Below are 26,950 nucleotides of genomic sequence, written 5' to 3'. Positions count from 1 at the left end.
GTCCTTCGCTCCGGATCCCAACGGGCCCCAGTGCGCGACATCAGGGAACGCAGTGCTATTCCTACTGCCTGATGAGCCAACTGTCCTCCCTGGAGGAATTGTATGTGACCCAGGACCCCTGAGGCATGATTATACAATCTTGGAGATCATCATACTTTCACAGCTGCACAAAAAGTACCCTCGGAAGCCATGACCATTCTGACATGACAGGTGACAACGCAGAGCTGTGCTGTGCGGCTGTTAGTAACATCTAAGAATAGTACTCCTGGGGCTGACACTGAGGCACAGCCAGTAAAAGCCGCAGTCTGCAGTTTCAGCATCCCATAGGGGCAGTTCAAGACCCGGCTACTGCGCTTCCGGTCCAGCTCTCTGCTATGCCTGGAAAGCAGTAGAGGAAGGCCCAAGTCCTCGGGCCCCTGCACCTGCATGGGAGACCCAGAGGAAGGTCCTGGCTCCATGTGGGGAGTAGACCAGCAGATGGAGGAATGCTCTTTCTCCCTCGCTTTGAAAAAATAATTTTTAGAAATAGAGTTTATTATCTGATCTTATTAACAGGACTATGTAAAAAAGTGCACACCAAACATCCTGAAACTACCAGTGAGACCACTGCACTGGTTCTGGAGCCGGGAGCTACAGAAGCAGCCTGCAGGTCTGTACAGGGGCTGAGACCAGGATGCAAGCAGACCGCCAGGCTCTGGGTTCTGCATGTACTGATCCGTGGCTGGGGGCAGTCAACACAGCCCCTCAGCACCCCCAAGACCCCTCTGCAAGGCGCGGACAGCAGGAGCCCGCACCACCTCTTCTCTTCAGTGAGGGCAGAGACAGCACCACCTCCATCTGCGCAGTGGTGAAGAGAACGCTAGGTCCGTGTCGCACAGTCCCTGACGTGTGAGAGACAACAAATAAACGTTACCTAGCATTTTAAATGCTGACCAGAGCAAGACAGAAATGTCTTCAAATACTAGAGAGAGGTGAAAGATGCTAAGAGATCAAAAAAAGTAGACTGCAATTTTTATTTCTTTGAAAGGCAAGAGAAGGAGATCAATCTTCCATCTGCTGAAACAGCCAGGGCTGGCCAGGCCAAAGCCGGGAATTGTATCCAGGTCGCCTACATGGTGGCAGGGACTCATGTAGTTGGGCTATCACCTGGTGTTCCCCAGCGTGCAAATCAGTAGGAAGCTGGATTGGAAGCGGTGCCAGAAGTCAACCCAGGCACCCTAATACAGGATGCTGGCGTCCTAAGTGATGCTGAACAGCTGCACTGGGGCCGGCGTTGTGGCACAGTGGGTTAAGCCACTGCCTGCACCATCAGTATCCCATGTGAGACACACAGCTGTTCCTCACCGAGCAGCTCTGGGAAGGATCCGCGTGAGATGAAGTGGGACACCGTGACTCGCAGACGTCAAGTCTGAGGGCCCACCACGACAGGACAGCCACAGTCATGGCCCAGAGTGCAGGCGGCACTGGGGTGCCTCTCTTTACACAATCATCCAGGCAACACACGAGAACAAAACGAGAGCTTCACAAACCCTAGCAAACTCACTGGCATCAGTGCTGAGCCTCGGGGGCTCAGTCACAAAGCTCGCGCCATCATCCTAGTCCCACGGGAGAGCTCGGACCTGGGCAGGTCAGGCCACCGCACGGCCTATCCTGCAGGACCTCAGAGGACAAGGGAACAACTGCAAGATGCCCCAGGCACTCAGTCAGCAAAGTCCAGACCAGGGCAGAGCCTGGGGACTCATCAGAATTATAGGGGAACAAAAGGGGGGGAGGGGTGCACCTGTTGATTAAAAGACCTAAGAGACACAGAGTTTCCTTCAGAATGGACTAGACTCAACCATGGAGTTGACAAAAGTGTAAAAAACTGGAAGTGATGACCTTAGAAGGTGAGACAGTGGCCACTTCTGGAGAAAGGGTGGGCAGTGGGCATACATAGGGCTCTGGGGTCGGGGCAGGGGCCCCAGGGCACTCACCTCAGAATGACTAAGTGTACCTTTGTGTCATTCCATCCCTGAGTTACATTTCACTTTATAATAAAAAGACTAAATAATACAAACACGCAACATGATCTCAAAAAGTTCAAATTCAAAGAGAAAAATATTTGACTTAAATTTTTGTTGAAAGAACACTAGAAACTTGACTGGGAAAAGAAAAGCCATTTTCAATCCACTTAGCATTGAAAGCATTGTTTGCACTGTGCCTTTAGGCAGATAAGCGGTTCCTTCTGCTGCATCCGAGACCCTGTCAAGTTCCTTCTCACTGTGACTTCGCACATCCAACTGTGGATCTAGTGCAAGGTCAAAGTTCTCGCAGGTTTACTTCTCTGTTACTTCTGGGTCCAACTGTTTGTTTGCTTATGCCCACCTCTTTGTGTAACACTAAAAAGACTCCAATTCTTACACTGCAATGCTTAGATCCATGAAACTACAGCATTTTACTTGTTAAAACGACACAACCACCACACTGGAAGCCCAAGCTGTATGCACAGGGTTTACCTACAGCCTTCAGTGAAACACAGGCAAAAGCACACCCGAGCAGGCAGCTTGTCACCCTCACTCAAGTACCCAGGAGCAGCAACCTGAGACAAGGTTCCTGGGCTCACAGACCCAGCTGCCTTCCCAGGGCAGCCCCCAGTGACCTGAAGACCTCCCTCGGGGCCCTCCTAGATCCATAATTAGATCAAGTCTGCACTCCCTGAATCCATCAGCCAGTACAGGAATCCGTTAGCCTGCATGCCAGATTCTGGGGCGACACTCTCACACACTGGCCTCTGCAGGATGCCCAAACCACGAGCGTAACCGCAACAAGGCGCTTCCCGATCATCAAGGAAATCTGGTGTGCAGACTTCAAACGATTCCACGAAAATAATCAAACTGCTGTTTCATGCGTTCCTAAGCCAAGATTTTTTTTTTAATTAAAGAAAATGTTTTGCAAGTTACTGTGTATTTGAGAGAGAGATCTCCCACCTGCTGGTTCACTCCTCAAATGCCTGCAATAGTCCCTAGCTGGAGGCGAAGCCAGGAGCCGGGAACGCAGTCCGGGTGTCCCACAGGGATGGCAGGGACACAGGTACCTGAGCCATCACGTGCCTCCCAGGGTGCGCATGAGCAGGAGTTTGGAATTGGGAGCGGAGCCAGCACTCACACCCAGGCACGCTGATGTGGGGGACAAGCATCCAAAGCAGCCTCTCGGCCGCCGCACCCGACGCCTGCCCCTCCTGGAAGCTCACACGACCTACACCCAGCCCTTGCCAAGCTGCGCGCCTGAGCGAGCTCTGCAGGGTCTGCGCTCCTCACGAGAGGCCTCCTTCACAAGAAGCCACAGCCATCCGGCCCCGGGCCCCCTGTCCATCTCCCGTGGGGCTGTCTCGGTTTTCTATCTGCGTCCCTTCAGACCTTCCCACCTGCCTGAAGATCCCACTGCACTCGCGTGCAACCCCTGCCAGAGCCGTGGAGTCCCGGAGGACCGTAACCGAGGGAGAGCTTACTCTGTGCGTCAGGTCGTAGGACACAGCCACCGCCTTGGGACTGGAAGGCCCCGTACAAGTGAGGCGGCGGCCACGGGACAAGCGGTCCTGCTGTTCATCCCACTGACTCAGAGAAACCACCTTAAAAAGCTTAAGAGCAGGCTGCAGAGACCATGCAGGCTGAGAGTCATTTTTCGAATACACCCAATAGTACTGTGCCACGTGTTTGCAATCGGTCCCCCAAAGGTGGGGGGAAAAAAATCAAGCTTGATCCTATCACAGGTTTGCAGACGGACGTCCGTTAGCTGCATCTGTCACACGTGTCGAAGGGCAAGTAGAGCTGTGAGCTTTATGGAGACTGCACACCAGAGAACCATGGAGTCTTTACTTGGACCAGGATAATTCTAACCCACATCCACGAAGCTCCAGGCACTGCGGTGAACACTTTACACGAAGCATCTCACTTCATCTTCACCATGACAACACAGCATTATCAATACTCTCATTTAGTAATGGGGTCCTCTGACCAGAAGCACAAAGCCCTCTTGGTGACACACTTCACATAAAAGTATCAGATGACAGCAAGTTATCTCGAAACACATCAAAGAAGCACACAGGACCTTTACAGAAAAACCTACTCGGAGATGTTAGAGAAAATGTAATGACAGATATACCATGTTCATGGATGGGAAGATGGGCATTCTCTCCAAACCAACGAACAGATTCAATTTCAATGCCGCAGAGAACGTTTACAGGTGATTTATGACCATCTTCTGGAAAGGTGACAATTAAGTCACATGAACAAGTGAAGGGCCTCTGCGAGCAGATACTAAGGCTTAGTAAACAATCACAATAAGCACAGTAAGGTTGGCACAAGATAGACCAACAAATCCAACAGGAAAAGCAGACCACAGAGAGGGATTGAGTCACCACAGTTTTGCTCCACTTCAGAACAAAAAAACCTCTACCAGTTCAACAAAAGCAAAACATGGGCACACTGCAACTCGCAATCTGTGAGTTCCACTAAGCAAATACAGTTCTCACCAGGGGCTTGAGTCCCAGTTGCTAGGCGTCCTATCCAGCTCTCTGCTAATGTACCTGGCAAACCAGCAGAAGACACCTGCCACCCACCTGGGAAACCCAGAGAGGGTTCCTGGCTGCTGGCCCCGTCTCAGCTGTTGTGGCCATTTGAGGAATCAATCAGTGGATGGAAGACCCCTCTCTCTCCCTCTCTCTCTCTGTGTTTCTCTGCCTTTCGGGTAAATAATCTTTTTATGAAGCTTTTTACTAAGTGGGCCTTCACAAATGCTAGCCTGGTTTATGCATGAACGTAAAGTTCCTACTCTCTAGAGTTTGATTCAGTGCAGATGGGAGGGGAACCAGATATAAATGCTTCCAAAAAGTTCCCCAAAGTGTGCACACACACACCTCTTCAAAAAAAGTTCATGGAAAATGAGATTAAAAGGTGTTTATTTTACTGCAATAAACTCTGAAATTCATGTATAGAGGGGTTTTCAGAACTTTCCAGGAAAACACATATTTTGATGCCTGTGATGTACATGTATTACCCAGTACATATGCAAGTATTCATGCGTATACCATATAAACGTATAGATATGTGTGCATGTACAACACAATCTCCAACCATACAGAACTTTTATTGGAAAACACTTAAAGTCCTTCACAGAAGCTGCCGTTAAGTAGCAGCACTTGAGACACTGGCAGAAGAGAAAGGTCTGACTTTCCTTAGCAACCTCCTGCATATTTTCCTGCAGATCAGTGCATAGCACTGTTAGGACTTTTTTTGTAGAAAGATACTCTTTTGGGGCTGGCGTTGTGGTGTAGTGGGTTAAGCCACCACCTGCAGTGTTGGCATCCCATACTGGAGCCGGTTCAAGTCCTGGCTGCTCCACTTCTGATCCAGCTCCCTGCTAATGCGCCTGGGGAAGCAGCAGAAGATGGCCCAAGTGCTTGGGTCCCTGAACTGATGTGGGAGACCTGGATGGAGTTCCTGGCTCCTGGCTCCGGCCTGGCCCAGCCCCAGCCATTGCAACCGTTTGGAGAGTGAGCCATCAGATGGAAGATCTCTCTTCTCTCTGTATCTTCCTCTCTCTGTCATTCTGCCTTTCAAATAAAATAAAATAAAAACATAAAAAGATATTCTCTTGATGGAGCAGTGTTTGCATGGCAATTACAGACACTGCTTGAAATGCCCACATCTCGTATCAGAGCATGTGGGGTTCAAGTTCTGTCTACACTTCCTGCTTATGCACACTTTGGGAGGGACAGGTGAAAAAGTAGTTGGGGCCAGATTACCCTTGTGGGTGACCTGGACTGAGTTTCTGCCTCCTGGCTTCAGCCTTTACCAGCCCTCGCTGTTCTGGCGTTTGAGGAATGAACCAGTGAACCAGTTTCCCTTCCTCTTTTTCAAAAAAGTAAAAATAAACAAAGATCCTCTTTGAACATGCCTGGTGTAATCTTGATTTACAATGGCCAGATGTGGCCAACCACCAGCCCAAAATAAGCTCTCTAGATTGTACAGAGTAGACAGTGACTCAAGGAAAGAAAGCAGTGAGAAAGGTTTAGGAAATCAAATACACAACAGGTTCTGCCACACTGTGAAGAGAGTTTACTCTCTAAGTCTGGCAGTGAGATGCGGCCGGAACAAATGATTTCTAAGGACACAGCACATATGGAGACACCACAGCCCTTGGGAGCAGAATGACCTAAGTTCTAATTCCGGTTCTGAGGCACCCTGGACACAACACAGGGAAGCTGTGTCTGATTCCAGCCTCATTTTCCTGCCTCGTGAAATGAGTTCATGGTGATATTCGCCATTCTATCCTTTGTAAGGGTCAGACGAGGTTACTTAGAGTGCCTGCCACCACAGCTCACTCACGGTAACATGAGGATACCTGTCCATGCTGGCACAAACAAGAGCAGAAAGCAGACGTCCAAGCAGTGCACCGGGAACACTCACTCTGGAAGGCTAAAATGCTTGCAGCTTGCTTCCTGTGCTAGCTCAAGTCCAGGAATTCCTATCTCCTCGTGAGTAATTTACTTACAAATAAAACTGGTCCTGGGTTCTCAAGATTTCATAAAGACTATCTGAGAAAACACCGGACTATTCAAGGTATTATGCATGAAAATGTTTCTACCCCATGTTTAATTTTCATTATTATAATGTTGATTTCCGTTTCAGGAAAATGTGGGATAACAGCCATCAGATAGAGCTGACGTGAGGAATGTGTACATGGAGAAAAGTACGGCTAACAACACACTGACGGAAACTGGAAATAAGACAGGCTGTGCTAACGTCTGTGACCAGATAGATCATCACGTATTTTCCAGAGTAAGTATCATAGAGTTGTGCTATTTTTCTTACATAGAGATTCATCCATTTTTTATCAAATTCATTTTAACAAGCTAACGATCACAGTTAAGAAAAATTTACTGGGTTGGAACAAAATTATATTAGAAGAGACATATCATAAAAGTACTTCCAGAAATTGTAACAATATTTTCATACTTTTAACGTGAAACAGCTGCCCTTGCTCCTCTTTCCTGGCCAGAGTGTGTATTTAACCCCTTCCTTCCTACGGGAGCCTCATGGGGGGACCAGTGCAGCAAGAGACCGTCCCTGGCTTGGAGAGCTCTGTGCTGGGCACTTGCTGCAGCGAGAGATGTGGGCGGAGCAGCCCCACAGTTCCCACCCTCACACACACATTCCTGTGACGTGGAGCTGCCAGCAGGGCGAGGCCTGCTCCACTCCCACTGCACTGGGAACTGCTCTGTCCAAACCGCATTCACACAGCCACCTGTGCGGCACAGAAGTTACCGCTGACGAGGAGAGCCTACGTCCTGGCAGTGACCCTGTCAGGACGTAACCTGAGTGTAGGGGACCAGGCTCAGGATACAGAAGCCACAGGTCCCTGGCCTCAGGCGCTTATCCATCTACCAAGTGTATGAGGATGCTGGACGAGAGCAAAGCCCCCAGATGGAACTGCAGACGCTGAGACAGCTTTAGAACCCTGGCACTAGGAAGCACGAGGCCATCACAGCAAAAGGAGGCCTAAGTTCCATCAAAGCCCCAGCCGGGCGGGGCGGCCTAGAGGACAGTGCCTGGTGGGCGGGGCGGCCCAGAGGACAGTGCCTGGTGGGCGGGGTGGCCTGGTGGACAGTGCCTGGTGGGCGGGGCGGCCCGGAGAATAGTGCCTGGTGGGCGGGGCAGCCTGGAGGACAGTGCCTGGTGGGCGGGGCGGCCCAGAGGACAGTGCCTGGTGGGCAGGGCGGCCCAGAGGACAGTGCCTGGTGGGCGGGGCGGCCTGCGGGGTGGCCCGGAGAACAGTGCCTGGCTGGGGGTGGCCTGGTGGACAGTGCCTGGTAGACAGTGCCTGGTGGGCAGGGCGGCCTGGAGGACAGTGCCTGGTGGGCGGGGCAGCCCGGAGAACAGTGCCTGGCTGGGGGTGGCCTGGTGGACAGTGCCTGGTAGACAGTGCCTGGTGGGCAGGGCGGCCTAGAGGACAGTGCCTGGTGGGCGGGGCGGCCCAGAGGACAGTGCCTGGTGGGCGGGGCGGCCCAGAGGACAGTGCCTGGTGGGCGGGGTGGCCTGGTGGACAGTGCCTGGTGGGCGGGGCGGCCCGGAGAATAGTGCCTGGTGGGCGGGGCAGCCTGGAGGACAGTGCCTGGTGGGTGGGGCGGCCCGGAGAACAGTGCCTGGCTGGGGGTGGCCTGGTGGACAGTGCCTGGTAGACAGTGCCTGGTGGGCAGGGCGGCCCGGAGGACAGTGCTGGTGGGCGGGGCAGCCCGGAGGACAGTGCTGGTGGCGGGGCGGCCTGGAGACTGGTCCTGGAGGGGCACCAGCACTCACCTTTTGATCTCGCGCAACAGCATTCTGATGAGGATGGCCTGAAGAGGTTCAACCATCAACCTCCGCCACATGTCCAGTGCCAGCTGCCAGGAAAAACGAAGGCATCGAGGTTGAATTCTTAGTATGTGCTCTTAACATCTGCTTAAGATTCTTTATTAAAGCAAAAATACTCTCCAAAATAAAACAATGTTCAAAATTCAAAAGAAAACTCAATGAGAATGAAAACAGAATAAGTTTCTAATTTAAAATGGCAATGACCATCACATCAGACTCACACAAAGAACAGAATTAAAATATCCACAATAACTGTAAATTAGTGGAAACCAGAGATTTTTATAAAACCTTCATTTATTGATTGTTCAGTGCCTGGCACTGCAGATGTGCTACAGACATGAAGATCGCAATAGAAACAAAAGATTTAAACAAGGTAACATGATCTGGCTGTCGGCTGGTTTTGCAAATTATGAAAATACCTCATGTAAATACGAAAGGGAGAGCTGGCTTAAAGAATAATAAGACAAAACGCCCCTGGACCCACGGTCCACCACAGGTATCCGCATCCTGCCTGCTCCCACAAAACAGCCTGAAGCTGACCAGCTCCGTGACGACAGGCACTCTGGGTTCTACCCATGGCTTTCAAGGACAGGCTGCTACTGAAGCGCCCAGCTGTAACTCGGTCTGCTGTCGCCACGCAGTGTCCCACGGTACGATGCACTGTTCTGTCCCCCTGCTGCTGGGTCTCTGGTTCCAGATCCCTCCCACTGAGCACAAGGCTGCTACTCCTGGGTGCAGCCCGGGGCCCACAGGGCCAAGGGCTCCCTGACACAGGGAGGCGGAGGGTGGGGCACCCAGCGAAGCCCAGGGTATTCCAACTTGCCGGCACTCGGCAGCAGACGAGCATCGTCCTCAGCCAGGCTCCTCTCAAGTGGCGCTGCCCATCGGCTGCGTGCCAGGTGCAGTCCCCTGGTGGTTTTCGAGGGCAGCGGGGCACCACTTCCTTGGTTTTGCTACCATGAAGCATCCTCTAAGGATTTTCCCACTGTTAAACTCTGTCCTGTTCCGGATGAAACGTAGGAGTTCCTTACAGATTATGTAGCATAATCCTTCACAGCCTGACATACAGCTGTCTGTCTTAGCAACTCAATTTCTCAGTTTCCTAACAGGGTTTTAATTTATTATTTATTTATTAAAGATTTATTCATTTATTTGAAAGGCAGATTTGCAGAGATCTTTCACCCACTGGTTCACTCCCCAAATGGCTGCAACGGCCAGGGCTGGCCCAAGCTGAACCCAGGAGCCAGGAACTCCATCAGGGTTTCCTGCACGGACAGTAGGGACCCAAGTGCCTGGGCCATCATCGGCTGCCCTTCCAGACACAGCAGCAGGGAGGTGCATCAGAGCAAGCAGCTGGGACGTGGACTGGTGCCCACACGGGATGCCGCCGTGCCACAACTTCGGCCCCTGCAGTGTTTCTTAGTGAAACACATCCTCATGTACTCAGGTTCATCCACTTCCCGTGACTTACATTTTCTGTGTCTTTCAGTCACATGTGACCTCCCACTTTGCCCTGCAAAGGTTGTCCAGTGTTGTTTTTCATATTGAAGCCTTTGAACATCAATGTTTTTCCCACTCAGAGTAAAGAACATTCTAGTACCAAAAACGAATCAGTTTTGAAGTCTGACTGCTCTGCTTCCAACCCAACTGCAGCCACGTGGGCTACTTCCAGCCTGTTTCCTGTGTCCCCGGGGCAACCTCATTCTGCTCCACGGTGTAGGTAAAAGCAATCATTTCCCCACAGCAGCACCTGCCAGTGTGCCTTGTTTTCTTTGTAAGTAGCACGAATAGGGTAGAAAGAGCTGATGCGTAGGAAAATAGTGTCTTCCAGCTGTGGAGTGCGTGCAAGGCCGAGAGAAATGCAGTCGGCACCCAGGGTGTGTGGGACGCAGCCTCCACGTCTGGGTGCCCTCTACGAAACACTGCTCCTTCCCAGAGACCCCCACAGGAAACGTGCTCTATGAAGCAGCTATGTGCGGATTCCAGACTCTTACACCCAGAGCAACCTGGTTTCCTTCCATTTCCCATGAATCCTCGCAACGCCTTCCTATATGTAAATCAAGTGCCGTGAGTTAACAGTCCCCTCTGCGCTGTTCCCAACTCGAGCAGCAGCCTCCCACAGACACCGAACGAGCCAGCACTCAGTGAGGCTCACTGTGACAAGAGCGGGACGTGGCACGCAGGTGGCTGGCGTCATGAACCGTGCCACGTCCCTACTACACGGCACCAGGTTCTCACAGAACACAACCGCGTGCACAATCTGTGTAAGAGTGCTTCTCTCAGCACCAGCAGGGCTAGTCTGTCACTGTCTGTGCTTCAATTCGCACTGTCCCCAAGAACGTGAAGGAATGTCTCCTCTCTTCCAGCCTTTTAGGTCCTTGCTCTTCATACTGCTTAACAACAGTTTCTAAATAACTTTCATGAGCTTTTTCCCACTGCAGAACCATTAATCCAGTCATTCATCTTTCATAAATTTGATTAATAAAATAGTAACACTCTGATCTTTTCTGTCCGTCTGACCTACCTGAGGATGTTTGGGAAGTCATCACAGCACTTTATTTACTTAGAACTTGGCTGTTAAAACTGTGACAATTTTAACACAGTCAACCCAGTGTCCTTAACCACAACGCTGAGTCAAATCACACACACACAGAAAGACACGCGTGTGTCTGCCCTACCTCTCCTATCTCCATGAGAGGCTCATTCATGTCCACACCACCATAGCCATACTGCAGGTCAGCTTCTGTCAACTTGTTCTTTTTAATGAACTGGGTGTTGAGATACCTGAAAAATAAACGCAGGATCATCGCAAACTAAGCCAAAAATCGGTAAAAAGGAAAACAACTTACAATTTTAGAACAATAATGTTTGCCTTTTAAATTAACTATAGAATAGTTCAGTAGCATGTCCAAAAGAAATTATTACGTAGAAAGTAGAAATAAAAAGATAAAAGTTACCAGCCCAATTCTCTAAGCACGGCCATAGAGACAAAGAACACCTTCAGAGTACAACAGTACCATCAGCTCAGTCCCACGGAACTCAAGGGCTGTGCTCCAAGGATCTCCCACACCTGGGAGTGGGTGTTCAGCCCAGCAGGTAAGCTGTCCGTGTCCCATATCGGAGTGCCCGGATTAATTCCTGAGTCGGCTCCCCGCCGTGCAGACCCTGGGGAGCAGCAGTGGCTTCCTACCACCCACGAGAGACCTGGATGCATTCCCCACTCCTGGCTTCAGCCTCTGCCATCTGTGGGCGTGTGGGGAGTGAACCTGCCAATGGCGGGAGGGGGTGGGTGGCGGGGGAGCTCTCTCTCCCTCTTTTTCAAACAAATAAAAAATTTATAATAAATGAAAACCTAGAAATCTCCAAAACCTTTGAAACCTAATTTTCTAATTCCCAGACTTGTTGGTAAGTCAAGATAGGTCCACTTTTAAAAAATTAAACAGAATTTCTTTAAAGCCACAGTCAACTCAGTTTTATAATGGGAGGGGTAAGAACATGGAGTCGACTGCTGGGCTGTAGGAAGTACAGGTGAGACCAACAGACACCAGGTCCCCTGTCCAGCAGAGGCCTCTGATCAGGAAGAACATGGCTCAGTGACGCCAAGGCTGGCAATCACAACAAACCCCACAGCTCCCCAAGGTGAACACAGAGTTCCCAGCACAGCAGAACGTGCCGCGAGGGCACACGCCACCTCCGGGGCGGCACCCAGTGCCTCCAGCGCTCCCCAAAAGCGGCTCCTTTGCAAAGGCCTGCCAGTGTGGGAGCAGCCACTGACGACACAGCATTGAGACACAGCGATGGGACCTGCCAGGCTCACTCTGCAGAGCAAGGGTCAACTCCGCATCCGGCAAACGCAAACTAAAACAAGGGCGGCCGCTCCCAGTGCCTGTGACTCCACCAAGTCTGGGAGACAACGAAAAACAGGATTCCTCGCAGCAGGACAGCGGGCGCCACTCCCACATGCACAACTGGGAGACCGTGCTCCGAGGCCGCTGGCCCCACTGTGCGTGGGACACTCTGGCCGCCCTGGCCCAGCAGTCACTCCGAGGCCGCCGGCCCCACTGTGCGTGGGACACTCTGGCCGCCCTGGCCCAGCAGTCACTCCGAGGCTGCCGGCCCCACTGTGCGTGGGACGCTCTGGCCGCCCTGGCCCAGCAGTCACTCCGAGGCCGCCGGCCCCACTGTGCGTGAGACGCTCTGGCCGCCCTGGCCCAGCAGTCACTCCGAGGCCGCAGGTCCCACTGTGTGTGTGACGCTCTGGCCGCCCTGGCCACCAAAGTGGAAGGCAGACCCAGGCTGGCCTCCTCGGCCGACAGGCCCTCCCCAGCTACCCTAACGCTGGCCTCTCACGCAGGTCTCAGCTCAAATGCAGTTTCAGCCATGCCTCGACTCCAGCCTAAATTATTTTTTAAAGATTTATTTTATTTGAAAGGGAGAGAGGGGAGGGGAGAGAGGGGAGGGAAGAGGAGAGAGGAAGGGAGGGGAGGGAAGGGGAGAAGGGAGGGGTGGGGAGGAGGGGAGAAGAGAGGAGAAGGGAGGGGAGACAAGAGAGGGAAAGAGATCTTCCATCTCTGGTTTACTCCCCAAATGGCCCTAATGGCTGAGGCTGGGCCAGGCCAAAGTCAAGAGACTGGAACTCCATCCGTATCTCCCACATGGGTGGCAGGGTTCCAAGTATCTGGGTCATCAGCCACTTTTGCAGGTGCATTAGCAGGGAGCTGGATCCGAAGTGGAGCAGCCAGGAACCAGTGCTCTGATATGGGATGCCAGTATCCCACGTGGCAGCTTAACCACTGAGCTACAATGCTGGCCCCTCCAATCTAAACTGACCATAACTTCCCACTGTCAACTCAATAACCACAGAGTACACAGGGTTTTTCTTCAGGGTACTTGCTACTGTGTGAAATAATCTCCCTCTCACTGGTTTACCTGTTTCATAGGACCATCTCCGCTGGAGAACTTAAGGTCTACAGGGCAGGACTTCGTAGACAGCGTTAAGAACAGGGGTAGGTAAGCACCAAGTCCTTAAAAACCACCTGTTCAATGAACACACTCCAGACAGCAGGCACGGCAAAAGTTGGTATGAGAACATGGCTCAGACAGCGCCATGCACGTCACCTGGTCGGGCCGTGCGAGACAGGCCCGTGTGGTCGGCTAGGACCTTCGCTTCACACACCAGGAAGCTGCGGCTCGCAGAGGTTCACAGCTCACCGCCAGGCACTCTGCCGGCAGGCGGCAGTGCTGGCACAGGAACTCCGATCTCCCTGACTCCTGCCGTGCAGGACTGGCCGTGCTGGGGGAGGACAAGGCCTACCCAGGCACTGGGAACAGAGATGAAAACCTGAACCATGGCCTCTGCCCACTCAGCATGCTCCACTTCTGGGAGGACCCAGACACACCAGGGCCTCCCAAGGCTGCACGCTCTCCCAGGGCAGGGACGCGTGCTCTCCCACATGAGCCTTGCTCCAGGCCACTTCCCCAGGTGAGTGGCGGCCTGGCCGTCCCAAGAAGCACGCCTGAAAGCTCAGATTCACACAGCCTGCCCTTCCGCCTTCCTAACACCACTCATTACACCTCTGTCACCTCCTTCCACGTGCCCCGCTCCCACGGTGGGCCGCTAATTGCAATCTTTGGCATCTCTAGTTTCCTAGAGCTTCTGCCTTCGCTGTTCAGCTTTTTTTTTTTTTTTTTTTTTTTTTTGACAGGCAGAGTGGACAGTGAGAGAGAGAGACAGAGAGAAAGGTCTTCCTTTGCCGTTGGTTCACCCTCCAATGGCCAACCTGGCTGGCGCGCTGTGGCCGGTGCACCGCACTGATCCGAAGGCAGGGGCCAGGTGCTTCTCCTGGTCTCCCATGGGGTGCAGGGCCCAAACACTTGGGCCATCCTCCACTGCACTCCCAGGCCACAGCAGAGAGCTGGCCTGGAAGAGGGGCGACCGGGACAGAATCCGGCGCCCCAACCGGGACTAGAACCCGGTGCGCCGGCGCCGCAGGCGGAGATTAGCCTAGTGAGCTGCGGCGCCGGCCTCGACAGCAGCTCCTACACTGCAACAGGAAGTGACTCCAGACTGGCTCTGTGCGCACTTCTCCACGGCAGAGACCTGGGATGTGCACTGACCAGCACTCTGTTTCTACAGCTCTGACTGTCGCAGAGCCGGCAGGGAAAGGTGCGCCTTCCTCACGGGACAAAGCTTTAGCTTACATCAGCTGTATCTTTCTCATTTCAGACTGTTTCTGGTAAGCTTTTAGAATAAAGTCACAATGCAAAATGTTGACACAATATTTCTTATTTTGGTAGGGATATCATTCCTAATTTATTTTTCAAGTAGTGTAATATTTTACAATCAAACGTACTAACCACGTATTTGTTTCTGTTTAAAGCTACATGGAGGCAGCAGGTAGCACCTGCAACTCTGGCACCCCACGTGAGAGCACTGGTTCAAGTCCCAGCTGCTCCACTTCCACAGCAGCTCCCTGCGAATGCGCCTGGGAAAGCAGCAGCAGATGGCCCCACCCAGGACGGAGACCCAGAGGGAGTTTCCGGTTCCTGGTCCAGTTACGGCTGTGAGGGCCCTTTCGGGAGTGCACCAGTAGACAGGAGATCTCTCTCTCTCACACCCCCTCTCTGTCATTCTGTCTTGCAAATAAACAAAATCTTTAAAAATTTAAATAACTGAAGATAGATACATGATATAGGAAATAATTAAAAAAAAAAAAAAAAAAAAAAGCTCCCAGTACCTTTTAAAAAGTTTACACTCTACCAGAGGACATAATGCCTGACTGTTCTACTCAGGTATGGTACAGTGGCACACATTCTTCTAACGTTCTGCCAGCCACCTTGTTAACAAGTACACTTTGCTTTTCTGCAGTATTAACAGTTCTGCAATGATAATGCTCAATGTGGTACGCATTAGTCCTAGCAGTGAAGATCAGTTAAGGGGCCGGCGCTGTGGCGTTGCAGGTAAAAGCTGCCGCCTCCAGCGTCGGCATCCCATATGGGTGCCGGTTCAAGTACTGGTTGCTCCACTTCCGATCCAGCTCTCTGCTACGGCCAGGGAAAGCAGTAGAAGATGGCCTGAGTCCTTGGGCCCCTGCACCCACACGGGAGACCTGGAAGAAGCTCCTGGCTCCTGGCTTCGGATCAGCACAGCTCCAGCTGTTGTGGCCAACTAGGGAGTGAACCAGCAAATAGAAGACCTCTTTCTCTCCCTCTGCTTCTCCTTCCTTCTCTGTCTGTGTAACTCTTTCAAATAAATAAATAAAATAAATCTTAAAAAATAAAAATTATACCTGTTAGTACACCTGGGGTTTGAATTGCAGCTTGCTCTCGATTCCAGCTTCCTGTTGGAATCACCACACCTGGGTGGCAGCACATGCTGGCTTACACACTTGAGTTCCTGCCACCCTTTAAACCCTGATTGTGGCCTGGCCCAACTCCAGGGGTGAACCAATGGATGGGAAAACTCCCTCTTTCAAATAAATAAATATATTTTTAAAAAACATAGTAGGGGCCGGTGCTGTGGTTCAGCGGGTTAATACCCTGGCCTGAAGCACCGGCATCCCATATGGGTGCTGGTTTGAGACCCAGCTGCTCCACTTCCAATCCAGCTCCCTGCTAAGGAACCTGGGAAAGCAGTAGAAGATGGCCCAAGTCCTTGGGACCCTGCACCCGTGTGGGAGATCCAGAAGAAGCTCCTGGCTCCTGGCTTCGGATCGGCGCAGCTCTGGCCATTGCAGCCAATTGGGGAGTGAACCAGCAGATGGAAGACCTCTCTCTCTCTCTCTCTCTGCCTCTCCTCTCTCTGTGTAACTGACTTTCAAATCAATAAATAAATCTTTAAAAAAAGCATAGTAATTGACAACTAATAACCTAAGGTAACTCTAAAGCCTCTTGAGAAGTCAGACACTTAAGTCTAACCAGGAAATCTGACAAGGATTATTCTCAGCTACCATGTACTGCGTTTCACAAGCTGTTCTCAAGATAATACCGTAAGTACTTCTCGGCCCCACGGGCTCTAAAAAGACAGGGAGGGCAACTGGACAGGCCAGCAGGAGGGTCACCTGAATCACCCAGGCTAATGAACAGCCATCTCCTAAGTTGACCAGAGTCAAGAAGAGGCAAGAAGCACTTTGTAAAAACCCTTAGAAACAAAACTGGTCTGTGCCTCCTGCCTTTCACTACACCCTCATGGATAGACACACGGGGCGGCCGGGGTGACCTGGCTCCCCACACAGCTGTCACCCAATCGATGTCAACCTCGTCCTCCTGGGAGAGGGCGCACCGCCCATTCTACCCAGCAGTTAAATCACCAGCCATCAGTCACACAACACCAACACCACAGGCGCCAAGCTGAGCACTCCATTCCCTGCACCCAGCCCCTGGGGCACCAGACGATTTCAGAGGTCACGTGGGAGCTTGAGAAGAGACATTCGGCAGAAGCGGTCTTCACGCACAAGCTGCGCCTTCTTGAGCCAAGTCACCGCCTGCTCTGCACCTTGGACTCCTCAGCAGCAAACACGGAAACATCAAGCATACGGTTTCCGACACCTGCACACGTGCTGTATGGTGATGCTGACCGTCAGACACACGTGCTGTGAGGATGGTGACGCTGACCGTCAGACACACGTGCTGTGAGGATGGTGACGCTGACCGTCAGACACACGTGCTGTGAGTACTGTGATGCTGTCAGACACACGTGCTGTGAGTATGGTGACGCTGGCAGACACACGTGCTGTGAATATGGTGACGCGGACTTGTCAGACACACGTGCTGAGTACTGTGATGCTGTCAGACACTCGTGCTGTGAGTACGGTGATGCTGACTGTCAGACACACGTGCTGTGAGTACGGTGATGCTGACTGTCAGACACATGTGTTCTGAGATTGCGACACTATCAGACAGATGTGTTCTGAGTATTGCCAACACTGTCAGACACACATGTTGTGATTATTGACACTATCAAACACACGTGTTGTATTACAACACTGTCACACACAAGTGTTCTGAGTACAACACTGTCACACATGTTATGAGTATTGTGACACTGTCAGACACGCATGTTGTGAGTACTCCAACACTGTCAGACACCTGAGTATTGCAACGCTGTCAGACACACGTGTTGTGAGTATTGCAACATGGTCACACACACAAGTGTTCTGAGTACTACAACACTGTCACACATGTTATGAGTATTGTGACACTGTCAGACACACATGTTGTGAGTACTGCAACACTGTCAGACACATGAGTATTGCAACAGTCAGACACATGTGTTGAGTACTGACACTATCAGACACACGTGTTATGAGTATTGCAACACTGTCGCACACACGTGTTGAGTATTGCGACACTGTCACATGTGAGTATTGTGACATTGTCCCACACGTCAGTACTGTGACTATCACACACGTGTTGTGAATACTGCGACACTGTCAGACACATGTGTCATGAGTATTGTGACACTGTCCCACACATGTTGTAAGTACTGTGACTATCAGACACACGTGTTGTAAGTATTGCGACACTGTCCCACACGTGTTGTGAGTATTGTGATGCTGCCAGACACATGTGTTGTGAGTACCACAACACTGCCACACATACGGGTTGTACTGAAACACTGTCAGACACACTCAGTGTTGTGAAGATCGTAGGCATGAGCATGGCCAACACTGACTGAGAGCTCGTCCAAGCAGTACTCGGGACACTGGTGCCCAGGAAGGCAGGAGGACGAAGGGAAAACCAGGAAGCACGGGTGTCCGCCAAGGAGGGACCCACCGCGAGGCGTGCAGGTCATCGTCCTCCAGGTGTCTGTATCCAAGGCCCCTTCCCCCACAAGTACAATGGTGGGGCAGCACGCTCTCCCCCACGATCTGCCTCAGGGAATCTGAAAGCTCTCTCTACCATCATCACATGCTGGCAGATAAGGACAAAGTCCAAGTCGAGATGGCTCAGTACTGCAACACTGACTTGTGATGCCTTTTAAAGCCACAGCACACCCGGGCTTCCCAGTACCTAGGTCCTCACTGCATTCCGTGTTGCTCCCCTGGGCCTTTGGGAAATGAGCCCCAGCTCCTGACACAGGCCAGAACGGAAGTTAAGTGTCACTCTGTGACACACATGCCAGGCTGACGACCCAGCCGGCCCAGGACAACACACGGGTCAGAGCCTACACTCCTGCCACACATGACGTGGCTGCAGGTACCTCTGAGAACAGCTCAGCTCCTTAGCACCTCCACAGTGAGAACCAAGTCACAGTGCATGCACCACAGGCCACAGTCCACCACCACTTCAGGACAGGACACCCTGCTGAAGGGTGTACTTAACTCCCCAATTCCTGATCTGGCCACCATTCATCAATTACGCTAAGCACAGCCCTGCGGTCAACAATGGATCCCACAGACAACAGCATGATGCTGTCAGACACACGTGCTGTGAGTATTGTCCTAGGACAATCACACCATCATGCCGACTAAGTCGCCCAACGCCACATCTCCGAATGGATCCCTGGGGCTGGCGTGGACGTCTGCATGAATGTGTTAGAGAAGATCAGCACAGAATACCCCAGGAACACAGTGCGGGAACGGCCAGGAAGGCAGGCTTGGCAAAGAGACCGTGGGAAGAACGTGCTGGAAGCAGCCATCTTGAGAAAGGAAGGAAAGCAACCAGACGGTGCCACAGCAGGAGCAGCACTGTGGGCCGCGGTGAGGGAAACCGACAAGGACTCCGCAGCGCGTCCAGGAAACACAGTCTGACGGCGGGAGCCGTGGGGCCCAGGCTTGCGTTCCCTCCACTGCGGGTTCACCCAGCGGATCTCCCCTCTGAGGCTTACCAAGTGCTGAGAGTCCGGAATGTGTGAGCAGCAGCCATCCCCGGAGATCCGGTCCATACCACACCCCGCCGGGCTCCCAGCTACCCACCCAAGCCGCGGGGCAGAGAGCCCGAGTGACAGCATCGCAAGGGGACGGTTCCCGAGTGCGGGCACCCGGGGAGTCGGCAGGGAAAGCACACTGACCTGTACAGGCAGTCCATATAGTCTGCGCCCTTGCTGTACTCTTCCCAATACCTATGATACATTACAAGCACTTGCTCCTCAGACTCCAGAACTCTCTATATGAAGAGAAAACACTTTTATTCAGAAAGCACTGGTCATTTTCACTGCAAACTACGCAATCATCAGAAACAATGTTCCAAAATAACTTGCATAACACAAGCATCGTAAATTACATTACAGGTCGCGTTTCCATGACTTTTAGGAAGCATGAAGCGCCTGGGGAATACATGTGAGCCTTAGATACGAAAGCAAGCACCCACAACAGAGAATAAATCGTTTTGTTTCCCAAGGCAGAAGGACAAAAGGTGATGGTCTGACGGTGCTCTGGGCTAGAACACAAGCACATGTCTTCCCTCTGGGCGCTTCCTCAGATGTGTGACTCCAGCCAGCCTGCCAGGCGCATCTGTCACTTCCAATCACTCACTTCTGTAAACAGACTCTTTACAGAACTGACCCTTCTAGGTGATCAGAATAAGCTGTTTCGTATTTACTTCATACAAAGTTATTACTTTCTAAACAGGAGAGTCAAGCAAATCTCAGAGGCAGAGAGAAAGAGAGGGAGCTCCCACACACCGCCTCACTCGCCAAATGCCTGCAACAGAGCTGGGAACTCAACCCGGTCTCCTCACGGCTGTCAGCAGTCACAGCTGCCTCCCAGAGTCCGCATGGACAGGAGCTAGACTCACACTCAGGACTCCAAGGTGGGCGGGGCATCCTAGCCAGAGTCTCAGCCACCGGGCCAAACAACTGCCGTTCCCCAGGTATACTTCTGGAGAATTCATTTTCTAAAGGAAATCTAGAAATCTGGTCTCACAACAAAAATACGCTGATATGGGGGTTCTCTTATCATAATTCTTTTATTAGCTGTCCACATGACCTGAAACAAGTCATGACCTCAACTTTTATCTAAATCTCTGATACAGCGTTATGCTTTTAAATTTAGAATTTTAACAACTAAGGCCTAGGATGAGAGAAAGAACTTGTAAGTAGCAACTTCTGCCTATCGGGTTAGTAAATACACTAGAAAGAGCAGTCACTCTCACCAGGCTGGGGAAGAAGGCGACGTTCTCTGGCTACATTAGATAACGAGCCCAGAGAACAACCTGCTAACATATCATCAAAACCAGGGGCTGGGCTGTGGCACAGTGGCTTAAGCGTCTGCCTGCAGTGCTGGCATCCCATATGGGCTCTCCTCTGTGTCCCGGCTGCTCCACTTCCCATCCATCTCCCTGCTAATGCATCCGGGAAAGCAGTAGAAGACGGCCCAAGTGCCTGGGCCCCTGCACCTACATGGGAGACCTGGAGGAAGCTCCTGGCTCCTGCCTTAGGCTTGGCTCAGACCCCAGCTGTTGCAGCCATTTGGAGAGTGAACCAGCAGATGGAAGATCTGTCTTCTCCTTTCTACTCTTTCAAATAAATAAACAGATCTTTAAATTACATATATATATAAAATCAAAAATGATTCAAGAAGCATGCGATCCAGGAATGCCTCATTGAGGCATTTATGCCCTAAGAAATGTGGTTACCTAGCAGGTGTTCACAGAAACAAATCACACAAATCAAGCAGTCTGCATGCCCGGCAGCAAAGGCGTGCCTGAGATGACAGCACCTCCCACAGGAGAACTCACAAAAGTCTGTTTGGTAATGAAGGAAGCAGTTTACAACGTCACTAAAAATAAAAAGCAGGGGCTGGTGCTGTGGTGCAGCGGGTTAAAGCCCTGGCCTAAAGCGCCAGCATCCCATATGGGCGCCGGTTCTAGTCCCGGCTGCTCCTCTTCCGATCCAGCTCTCTGCTGTGGCCTGGGAAAGCCGTGGAAGATGGCCCAAGTCCTCGGGCCCCTGAACCCGTGTGGGAGACCCGGAAGAAGCTCCTGGCTCCTGGCTTTGGATCAGCACAGCTCCAGCTGTTGCAGCCATCTGGGGAGCGAATCAGCAGATGGAAGACCTGTCTCTCTGTCTCTACCTCCCTCTGTAACTCTGTTTTTCAAATAAATAAAATATTTTTAAAAAATTTTAAAAAAGCAGACTTCCAAAGTGAATACTGTGATTTCATTTTCCATCACAAAGCAGAGTGTGGGAGGGGAGAGAGGTGCTGGCCTGGCCTGGCGGCTAAGCTGATAAGGAATCTGTACCCTGTATCAGAGTCTGGGTTGAGTCCTGGCTCAGCTCCCAGTCCCTGCTTCCTGCTCATGTGCATCCTGGGAGGCCACAGCGCTGGCTCGAGGAGCTGGGGCCCTGCCCTCCCACAGGAGAGCGGATGGAGTTCCTGGCTCCTGGCTCAGCCTGGCTCAGCCCAGCCATCGCAGGTGATCTGAGGAGTGAGCCAGAGGACGGGAGCTCTCCTTCTCTGTCTCTCAGAATGAAAAAACATGAAGGCTATACAAAGCAAAACTATGCAAAAGACATATATTAAGTTAAACATACATTAATGTGTACTAACGTAGATACATTTAAATGATGTAAAAATACAGTGATTAATTCTGGAGTTATGTTATAGGTGATGTTTATTTTTTTCCTAACCTATATGCTCTAAATTACATAAAATGGTAATACAATACTTTAGTGGTTAAAAGCAAACTTTCTCCCAATCGAATCAATTTCTCTCTCATAGGTGACACTGCTTCAGCTCTGCTGGCTACGTAACAATTTACTTTATCCTACATAAGTCAACCACTCCCTTTGTTTTGTCACAGGATCTCAGAAAAGATATCGTATACAATTACTGAAGCGTTTAAGCTCTCGTAAACTGCTCACAGTATCATTTGTAAACCACATGATCATACCAGTGTTAAATTCTTAGTTTCAACAACTGTACCACTGTTATGCAAGATGTTGACAAGGTGAAAAGTACAGGAGAACTCTATACTATTTTTGCAACTTTGCTGTAAGCCTAAACTTTTTTGAGATAAAAAGTTCTATACAAGTTACACTGGGGTGGCCACTGTGGCTCAGCTTGGGACACCCATGTGCCATACCAGATAGTCCTTGCTATTCCGCACTGCCAGTCCGGCTTCTTGCTAATGCAACTGGGAGGCAGCAGTGACGGCAAACATACCCGGGCACTGCCACCCACGCGGGAGATCTGGATGGAGCTCCTGGCTCCTGGCTTCAGCCTGGCCCAGCCCTGGCTGCTGCAACCATTTATGGAATGAACCAGAGGATAGAAGATCTCTGCCTTGCTCTTTTTCTCTGCCTTTCAAATATAAATAAATCTTAAAAAGAAAATCAACTAAAATAAAAAACTACAAAATATATAAATGTCTTATATAGTTACCCAAAGCTTACTAGTTTACTACAGAACTTTAAAACTAACTTAAACATTTTAAGACCATTTGAAAGTATCCACTATCAAAACTGCTTTTATGAGCTGATAAATGCACAATCTAGAACACTAAAATGTATACATGATATACAACAAATATACACATTTCCTTTAAATGCTTTTTTGCAATATTTATTTACTTACTTATTTGAAAGGCAGAGTGACGGGGGGCACAAAAGGCGGGAGGAAAGAGAGACAGAGAGAGAGAAGGAGAGGGAGAGAGGGAGAGGGGGAGAGGGGGAGAGGGGGAGATGGGGAGAGGGGGAGAGGGGGAGATGGGGAGAGGGTGAGAGGGAGGGGGAGACGGAGAGGGAGAGGGAGAGGGAGAGGGAGAGGGAGAGGGGGAGAGAGAAAGCATCTTCCACCTGCTAGTTCACTCCCCAAAAGGCCACAATAGCCAGGTCTGGACCAGGCCAAAACCAAGAGCCCAGAACCCCATCCAGGTCTCCCACGTGGGTGCAGGGTCCCAAGCACCTGGGCCGTCTTCCACTGCCTCCCCAGGCACATGAGCAGGGAGCTGGGTCGGAAGCAGAGCGGCCAGGACTCGAACATGCTCTCAGATATGGGCAAGTGGAGGCTTAACTTGCTGCTCCACAACGTGGGCCCCTTAAGGGAAATGTCACGTCACCCTACAGCCTACTGATGCTCTGTGTTGTTTAACAGTGTTTATTCCTGGCCATGTGCAGGGTTACACACTTGATAGAGTATGCTGTTTTACTCCAGTTTACGGATGAACTCAAAGCTGCAACAGCAAACAGAAGGTGGAGTGAAGACTCCAGGCAGGCAGTGAGGTAGGGCACCCAGCTCCTGTCTGCTGCAGAGTTCATGTCTGCATACGTGTCAGGTCCGTGATGCTGCCCCTGACAGGGCAGTCCGTCACTGCTCAGAGACCGCCCTAGCATGCTGTCTGTCACTTCCCTTCTCAACGCTGGGGTCTGGGGAGATTTTACAAGGATATGAGGACACAACATGACAGAGAGATTTACTGAGAGGCGGACTCTAGAGGGAGGGCAGCCTTGGCTGCAGACACCACCCAGAGGCAAGGCACAGCCGGGTTGACTCTGCTCTTTCATTATCGGTTGCGTGACCTCGAGAAAGTAAACTGGGCTCCCTCAGAGAACCTTGTAACACAGTGCTTGCCTCCTAGACCTCAGATACATTTATTAGAAAGTGCACTGAAGAAACAAAACCAAGAGCCTGAACTCGGTCTACGTTCTGGCCCGGGAATCAGTGAACCAGTCAAACAACAACACAGTCACATTGACACCACATGTACTTCACACCTTACCTTGTGCAAATGCCGAACATGATTTTCCAAAAAAACCTTAGTTTCCGTATATAGTCTTTCTCCAAGGGGTTCAGGATAGGCCACACATAAAGCATAGATATCTCTAGTTAAATTATTAAGGTTTTCATCTTCATTGGAGACACAGTTTCAAAACATAATGACATGCAACTCAAGCTTGGCACTAAAAACTGAAAGTCATTTCATTTCTTATGGGTTAGGCTTATCATAGCAATATCATAGTAGCACAACAGTATTATCGTAATATGCATGTTATAATGCTTTTACAGGACAGATGCAGATAACCACGCTAGGAAGCACCGCTGGTATCCATTCACCTTGTCGCTGGGTTACTGGAAGGCACTGTGAGGACGATGGCTCTTCTCTGCGAGGTTAGGATCAGACGGGGTCTAAATGGAAATGAGTGGCCGGGACCCTACAAAGTAAGGCTTTGTGAGGAGAGGCAGAGACGACCAATAAGGACACGGGCAGAGGCGGTCACACCTGGGCAGCTGGCTCCCCTACGTCGCAGGACTGGGGCCGGCCCTTGTATACCAGCACCCCCAGCACCTGTGCTGTCAGGAGCAATAAGCACCAACAGCAGTGGCGGCGTCACTGTGCAAACCAGAACCCAGCTGGCAGCCGGGGGCTTTACCGGCCCAGGAGTCGCCGCCTCACTCGGCCTCTCGGTTCCCTTTTCAAGAGTCCTTGTTTTAATGACTCCTCTCAACACCTTCAAGGGCTAACTTGTGAGCAGGACAGAGAGAGACTTGGGGCCAAGCCAGTTTACGATGTGGGGACCAGACCCAGCACCTGGTCAGAATTCGGGAAAGCGTGTGCTGGCTGGGCTGCCCCGCCTACCACCAAGTGCTCTGCAGGCAACAGCACGTGCGTCCCCACAGCAGTGGCACAGCGGCGGCTTCTCACCAGAGGGTCGCCTTCACCACGGGTCTCCCCCATGACAGCTGCACACAGACCCCGGAGACAGCAGTCGGCCCACACTACGCACGTCACCAGCCCAACGAGGCAGGATGGACTCAAGTGCTGGCACTTAACACAAAGGCCGGACTTGTGCTTACAAACACATTAGGCTGGGGATACAGGCTCCTTACACCTTCTGCAGAAACTGTCCCTACCCTGCCATCGCCCCAGTCCACAGCTAGCTCCCAGGCCCAGGTCTGGGCCCTGACGAGCAGGAGAGAAGCGCTCTGCCCACGTGAGCAGCACCCTTCCCACCAACGCCACTGCCCAGTGCACTTCGTCAAACTTCCCCAGCGCCTGTCGAAATCCTTCTCTGATGTATTTTACATTACAATTATGTGTACTTCCTAAATGCATATGTGTATGCATATGTGTACTTCCTAAATATACTGCTGCATTAAACCAGGAATTCTTTACGCGGCAGGCATTTGGCACAGTGGTTAACACTTCAATACCTGCATTCCCTATCAGAGCCCCAAGTTTGAGTCCTGGCTTACTGCTGACCACAGCTTCCTACAATGCAGACCCTGAGAGACAACAGTGATGGTTCAAGTAGTTGGGTCAGTCCCTGACACCCAGATAGGACACCCAGGTGCGGCTCCAGGCTCCTGGCTTTGGCTTTGCCCAGCCCTGGCTCTTATGGACATTTGGGGAGTGAACCAGTGGAGGGGAGCTCTCTCTCTGCTCTCTTTCAAATGAAGTAAAATTAAATTAAAAAATGTAAAAATATCATCCATGTAGTATAACACCACCATGCCTGATTTTTTTGTAGAAAAAATGTTCAATAAGAAACAAACTATTAAAAATTATTTTTAACCCATTTAAGTAACAATAATGAACACGAATTATCGGAGAACAAGATGTAAGAACTGTTCACCAGCAGTAACATCCTTCATCAAAAGGCTAATCTATATTACAAAGAAAGCAACAACTTGCATGTATCCTAAGAAAGAATGTAACACGTCTCAGGAAATCAACTCTAGAGAAGCTGAGCCTGGTATGACACAGGGAGAGGAGGGGCTTCAAATCCACGTGCTCCTCCAGCTCCTGAAGACAGCCTGGAGCCCCTCTAACTTTCAGTTACAGATTCAAAAAAAAAAAAAAAAAAAAAAAAAGTCCTAATCTTGAAAGCATTGTAAACTATTTATTTATTTATTTATTTATGAGTCAGAGGTCCCACCCACTGATTCACTCCTCCAGTGTCCACACTGGCTGAGACCGGGTCAGGTGGAAGTCAAGAGCTGGGAGTTTCATCCACATCTCCCAGGTGGGCTGCAGGGAACCAAAGACTTGAGCACCACCACTGCCCCGAGGGTCTGCGCTAGTAGGAAGCTGGAACCGGGTATCAAACCCAGACAACTCCAGTGTGGGATGTTTTCATCTCAAGGGCAAACAGCTGCCCCACTACATAACTTACATCTCCACGTTTCTGCTCTGTTCGGCCAGACACTCAGCTGCTCATCAATCTAGCCTGGTGAAGTCGGGCACAGAAGGGTTTAGGCTGCAGAGAGTAAGGGTGCTTCTGGGAAGCAGAGCTCCAGATACTGGAGGGACGGGGCTGCTCACAGAGTCGCACGTGTGCAGGCGTGTGTCAAACGGAGGACGTTACACTCACACTACAACTGGGAAACACTGAACCCAGCCAGATCCACACCAACTCTCCTCAACCAGGGTGGCATCACTGAACACCCACTCCCAGAACTTTCAGCCAACACGATGCCTTCTCCCTGCACTGTACACACACTTTCTAGAATATGCAACGTCCACGGTACCGACGAAGTAAAACGACTCAGTGCCACATTTTAGCTCAGCAGGCTAGTTGTATGGCCACACGTATGACACTGTCACAACTCAGATCTCACAGATGTGAATCCAATCTACCAGGAGTCGCACCTCAGGGCTCGCCTTCTCCACCTGAGGAA

At 51.1% G+C, this 26,950-nt stretch overlaps 1 protein-coding gene and 1 long non-coding RNA gene across 15 annotated transcripts in view; one reads left to right on the top strand and one right to left on the bottom strand.

Moving 5' to 3' along the window:
* The window catches only part of CUL2 (cullin 2), an 86,190-nt gene that overhangs the window by 29,850 nt on the left and 29,390 nt on the right, over nucleotides 1-26,950 (bottom strand). For 8 of the 13 annotated variants that reach the window (XM_089312474.1, XM_051833452.3, XM_089312473.1 and 5 more), the window contains 4 exons: nucleotides 24,051-24,153; nucleotides 19,402-19,496; nucleotides 11,069-11,174; nucleotides 8,337-8,419 (listed from right to left, as the gene is read on the bottom strand). In XM_089312474.1, coding sequence (XP_089168600.1) covers nucleotides 8,337-8,419; nucleotides 11,069-11,174; nucleotides 19,402-19,496; nucleotides 24,051-24,153 — 387 coding nt within the window. The remainder of the gene's footprint in view (nucleotides 1-8,336; nucleotides 8,420-11,068; nucleotides 11,175-19,401; nucleotides 19,497-24,050; nucleotides 24,154-26,950) is intronic. The other 5 variants (XM_089312476.1, XM_089312475.1, XM_089312477.1 and 2 more) reach the window with 2 other exon arrangements.
* Nucleotides 6,214-8,544, top strand: LOC127487555 (uncharacterized). Of its 2 annotated transcripts, none has more exons than XR_016219936.1 (3): nucleotides 6,214-6,599; nucleotides 6,669-6,818; nucleotides 8,357-8,544. It is a non-coding gene; the product is annotated as an uncharacterized LOC127487555 (long non-coding RNA). The 2 variants fall into 2 exon arrangements; XR_011381750.2 differs by having other exon boundaries at nucleotides 6,250-6,514.

Source organism: Oryctolagus cuniculus, chromosome 13 (assembly GCF_051225735.1).
Source record: "Oryctolagus cuniculus isolate XC-2025 breed Fujian yellow rabbit chromosome 13, ASM5122573v1, whole genome shotgun sequence".
Classification (NCBI taxonomy): domain Eukaryota; kingdom Metazoa; phylum Chordata; class Mammalia; order Lagomorpha; family Leporidae; genus Oryctolagus; species Oryctolagus cuniculus.
This window is presented reverse-complemented; position numbering and strand designations above follow the sequence as displayed.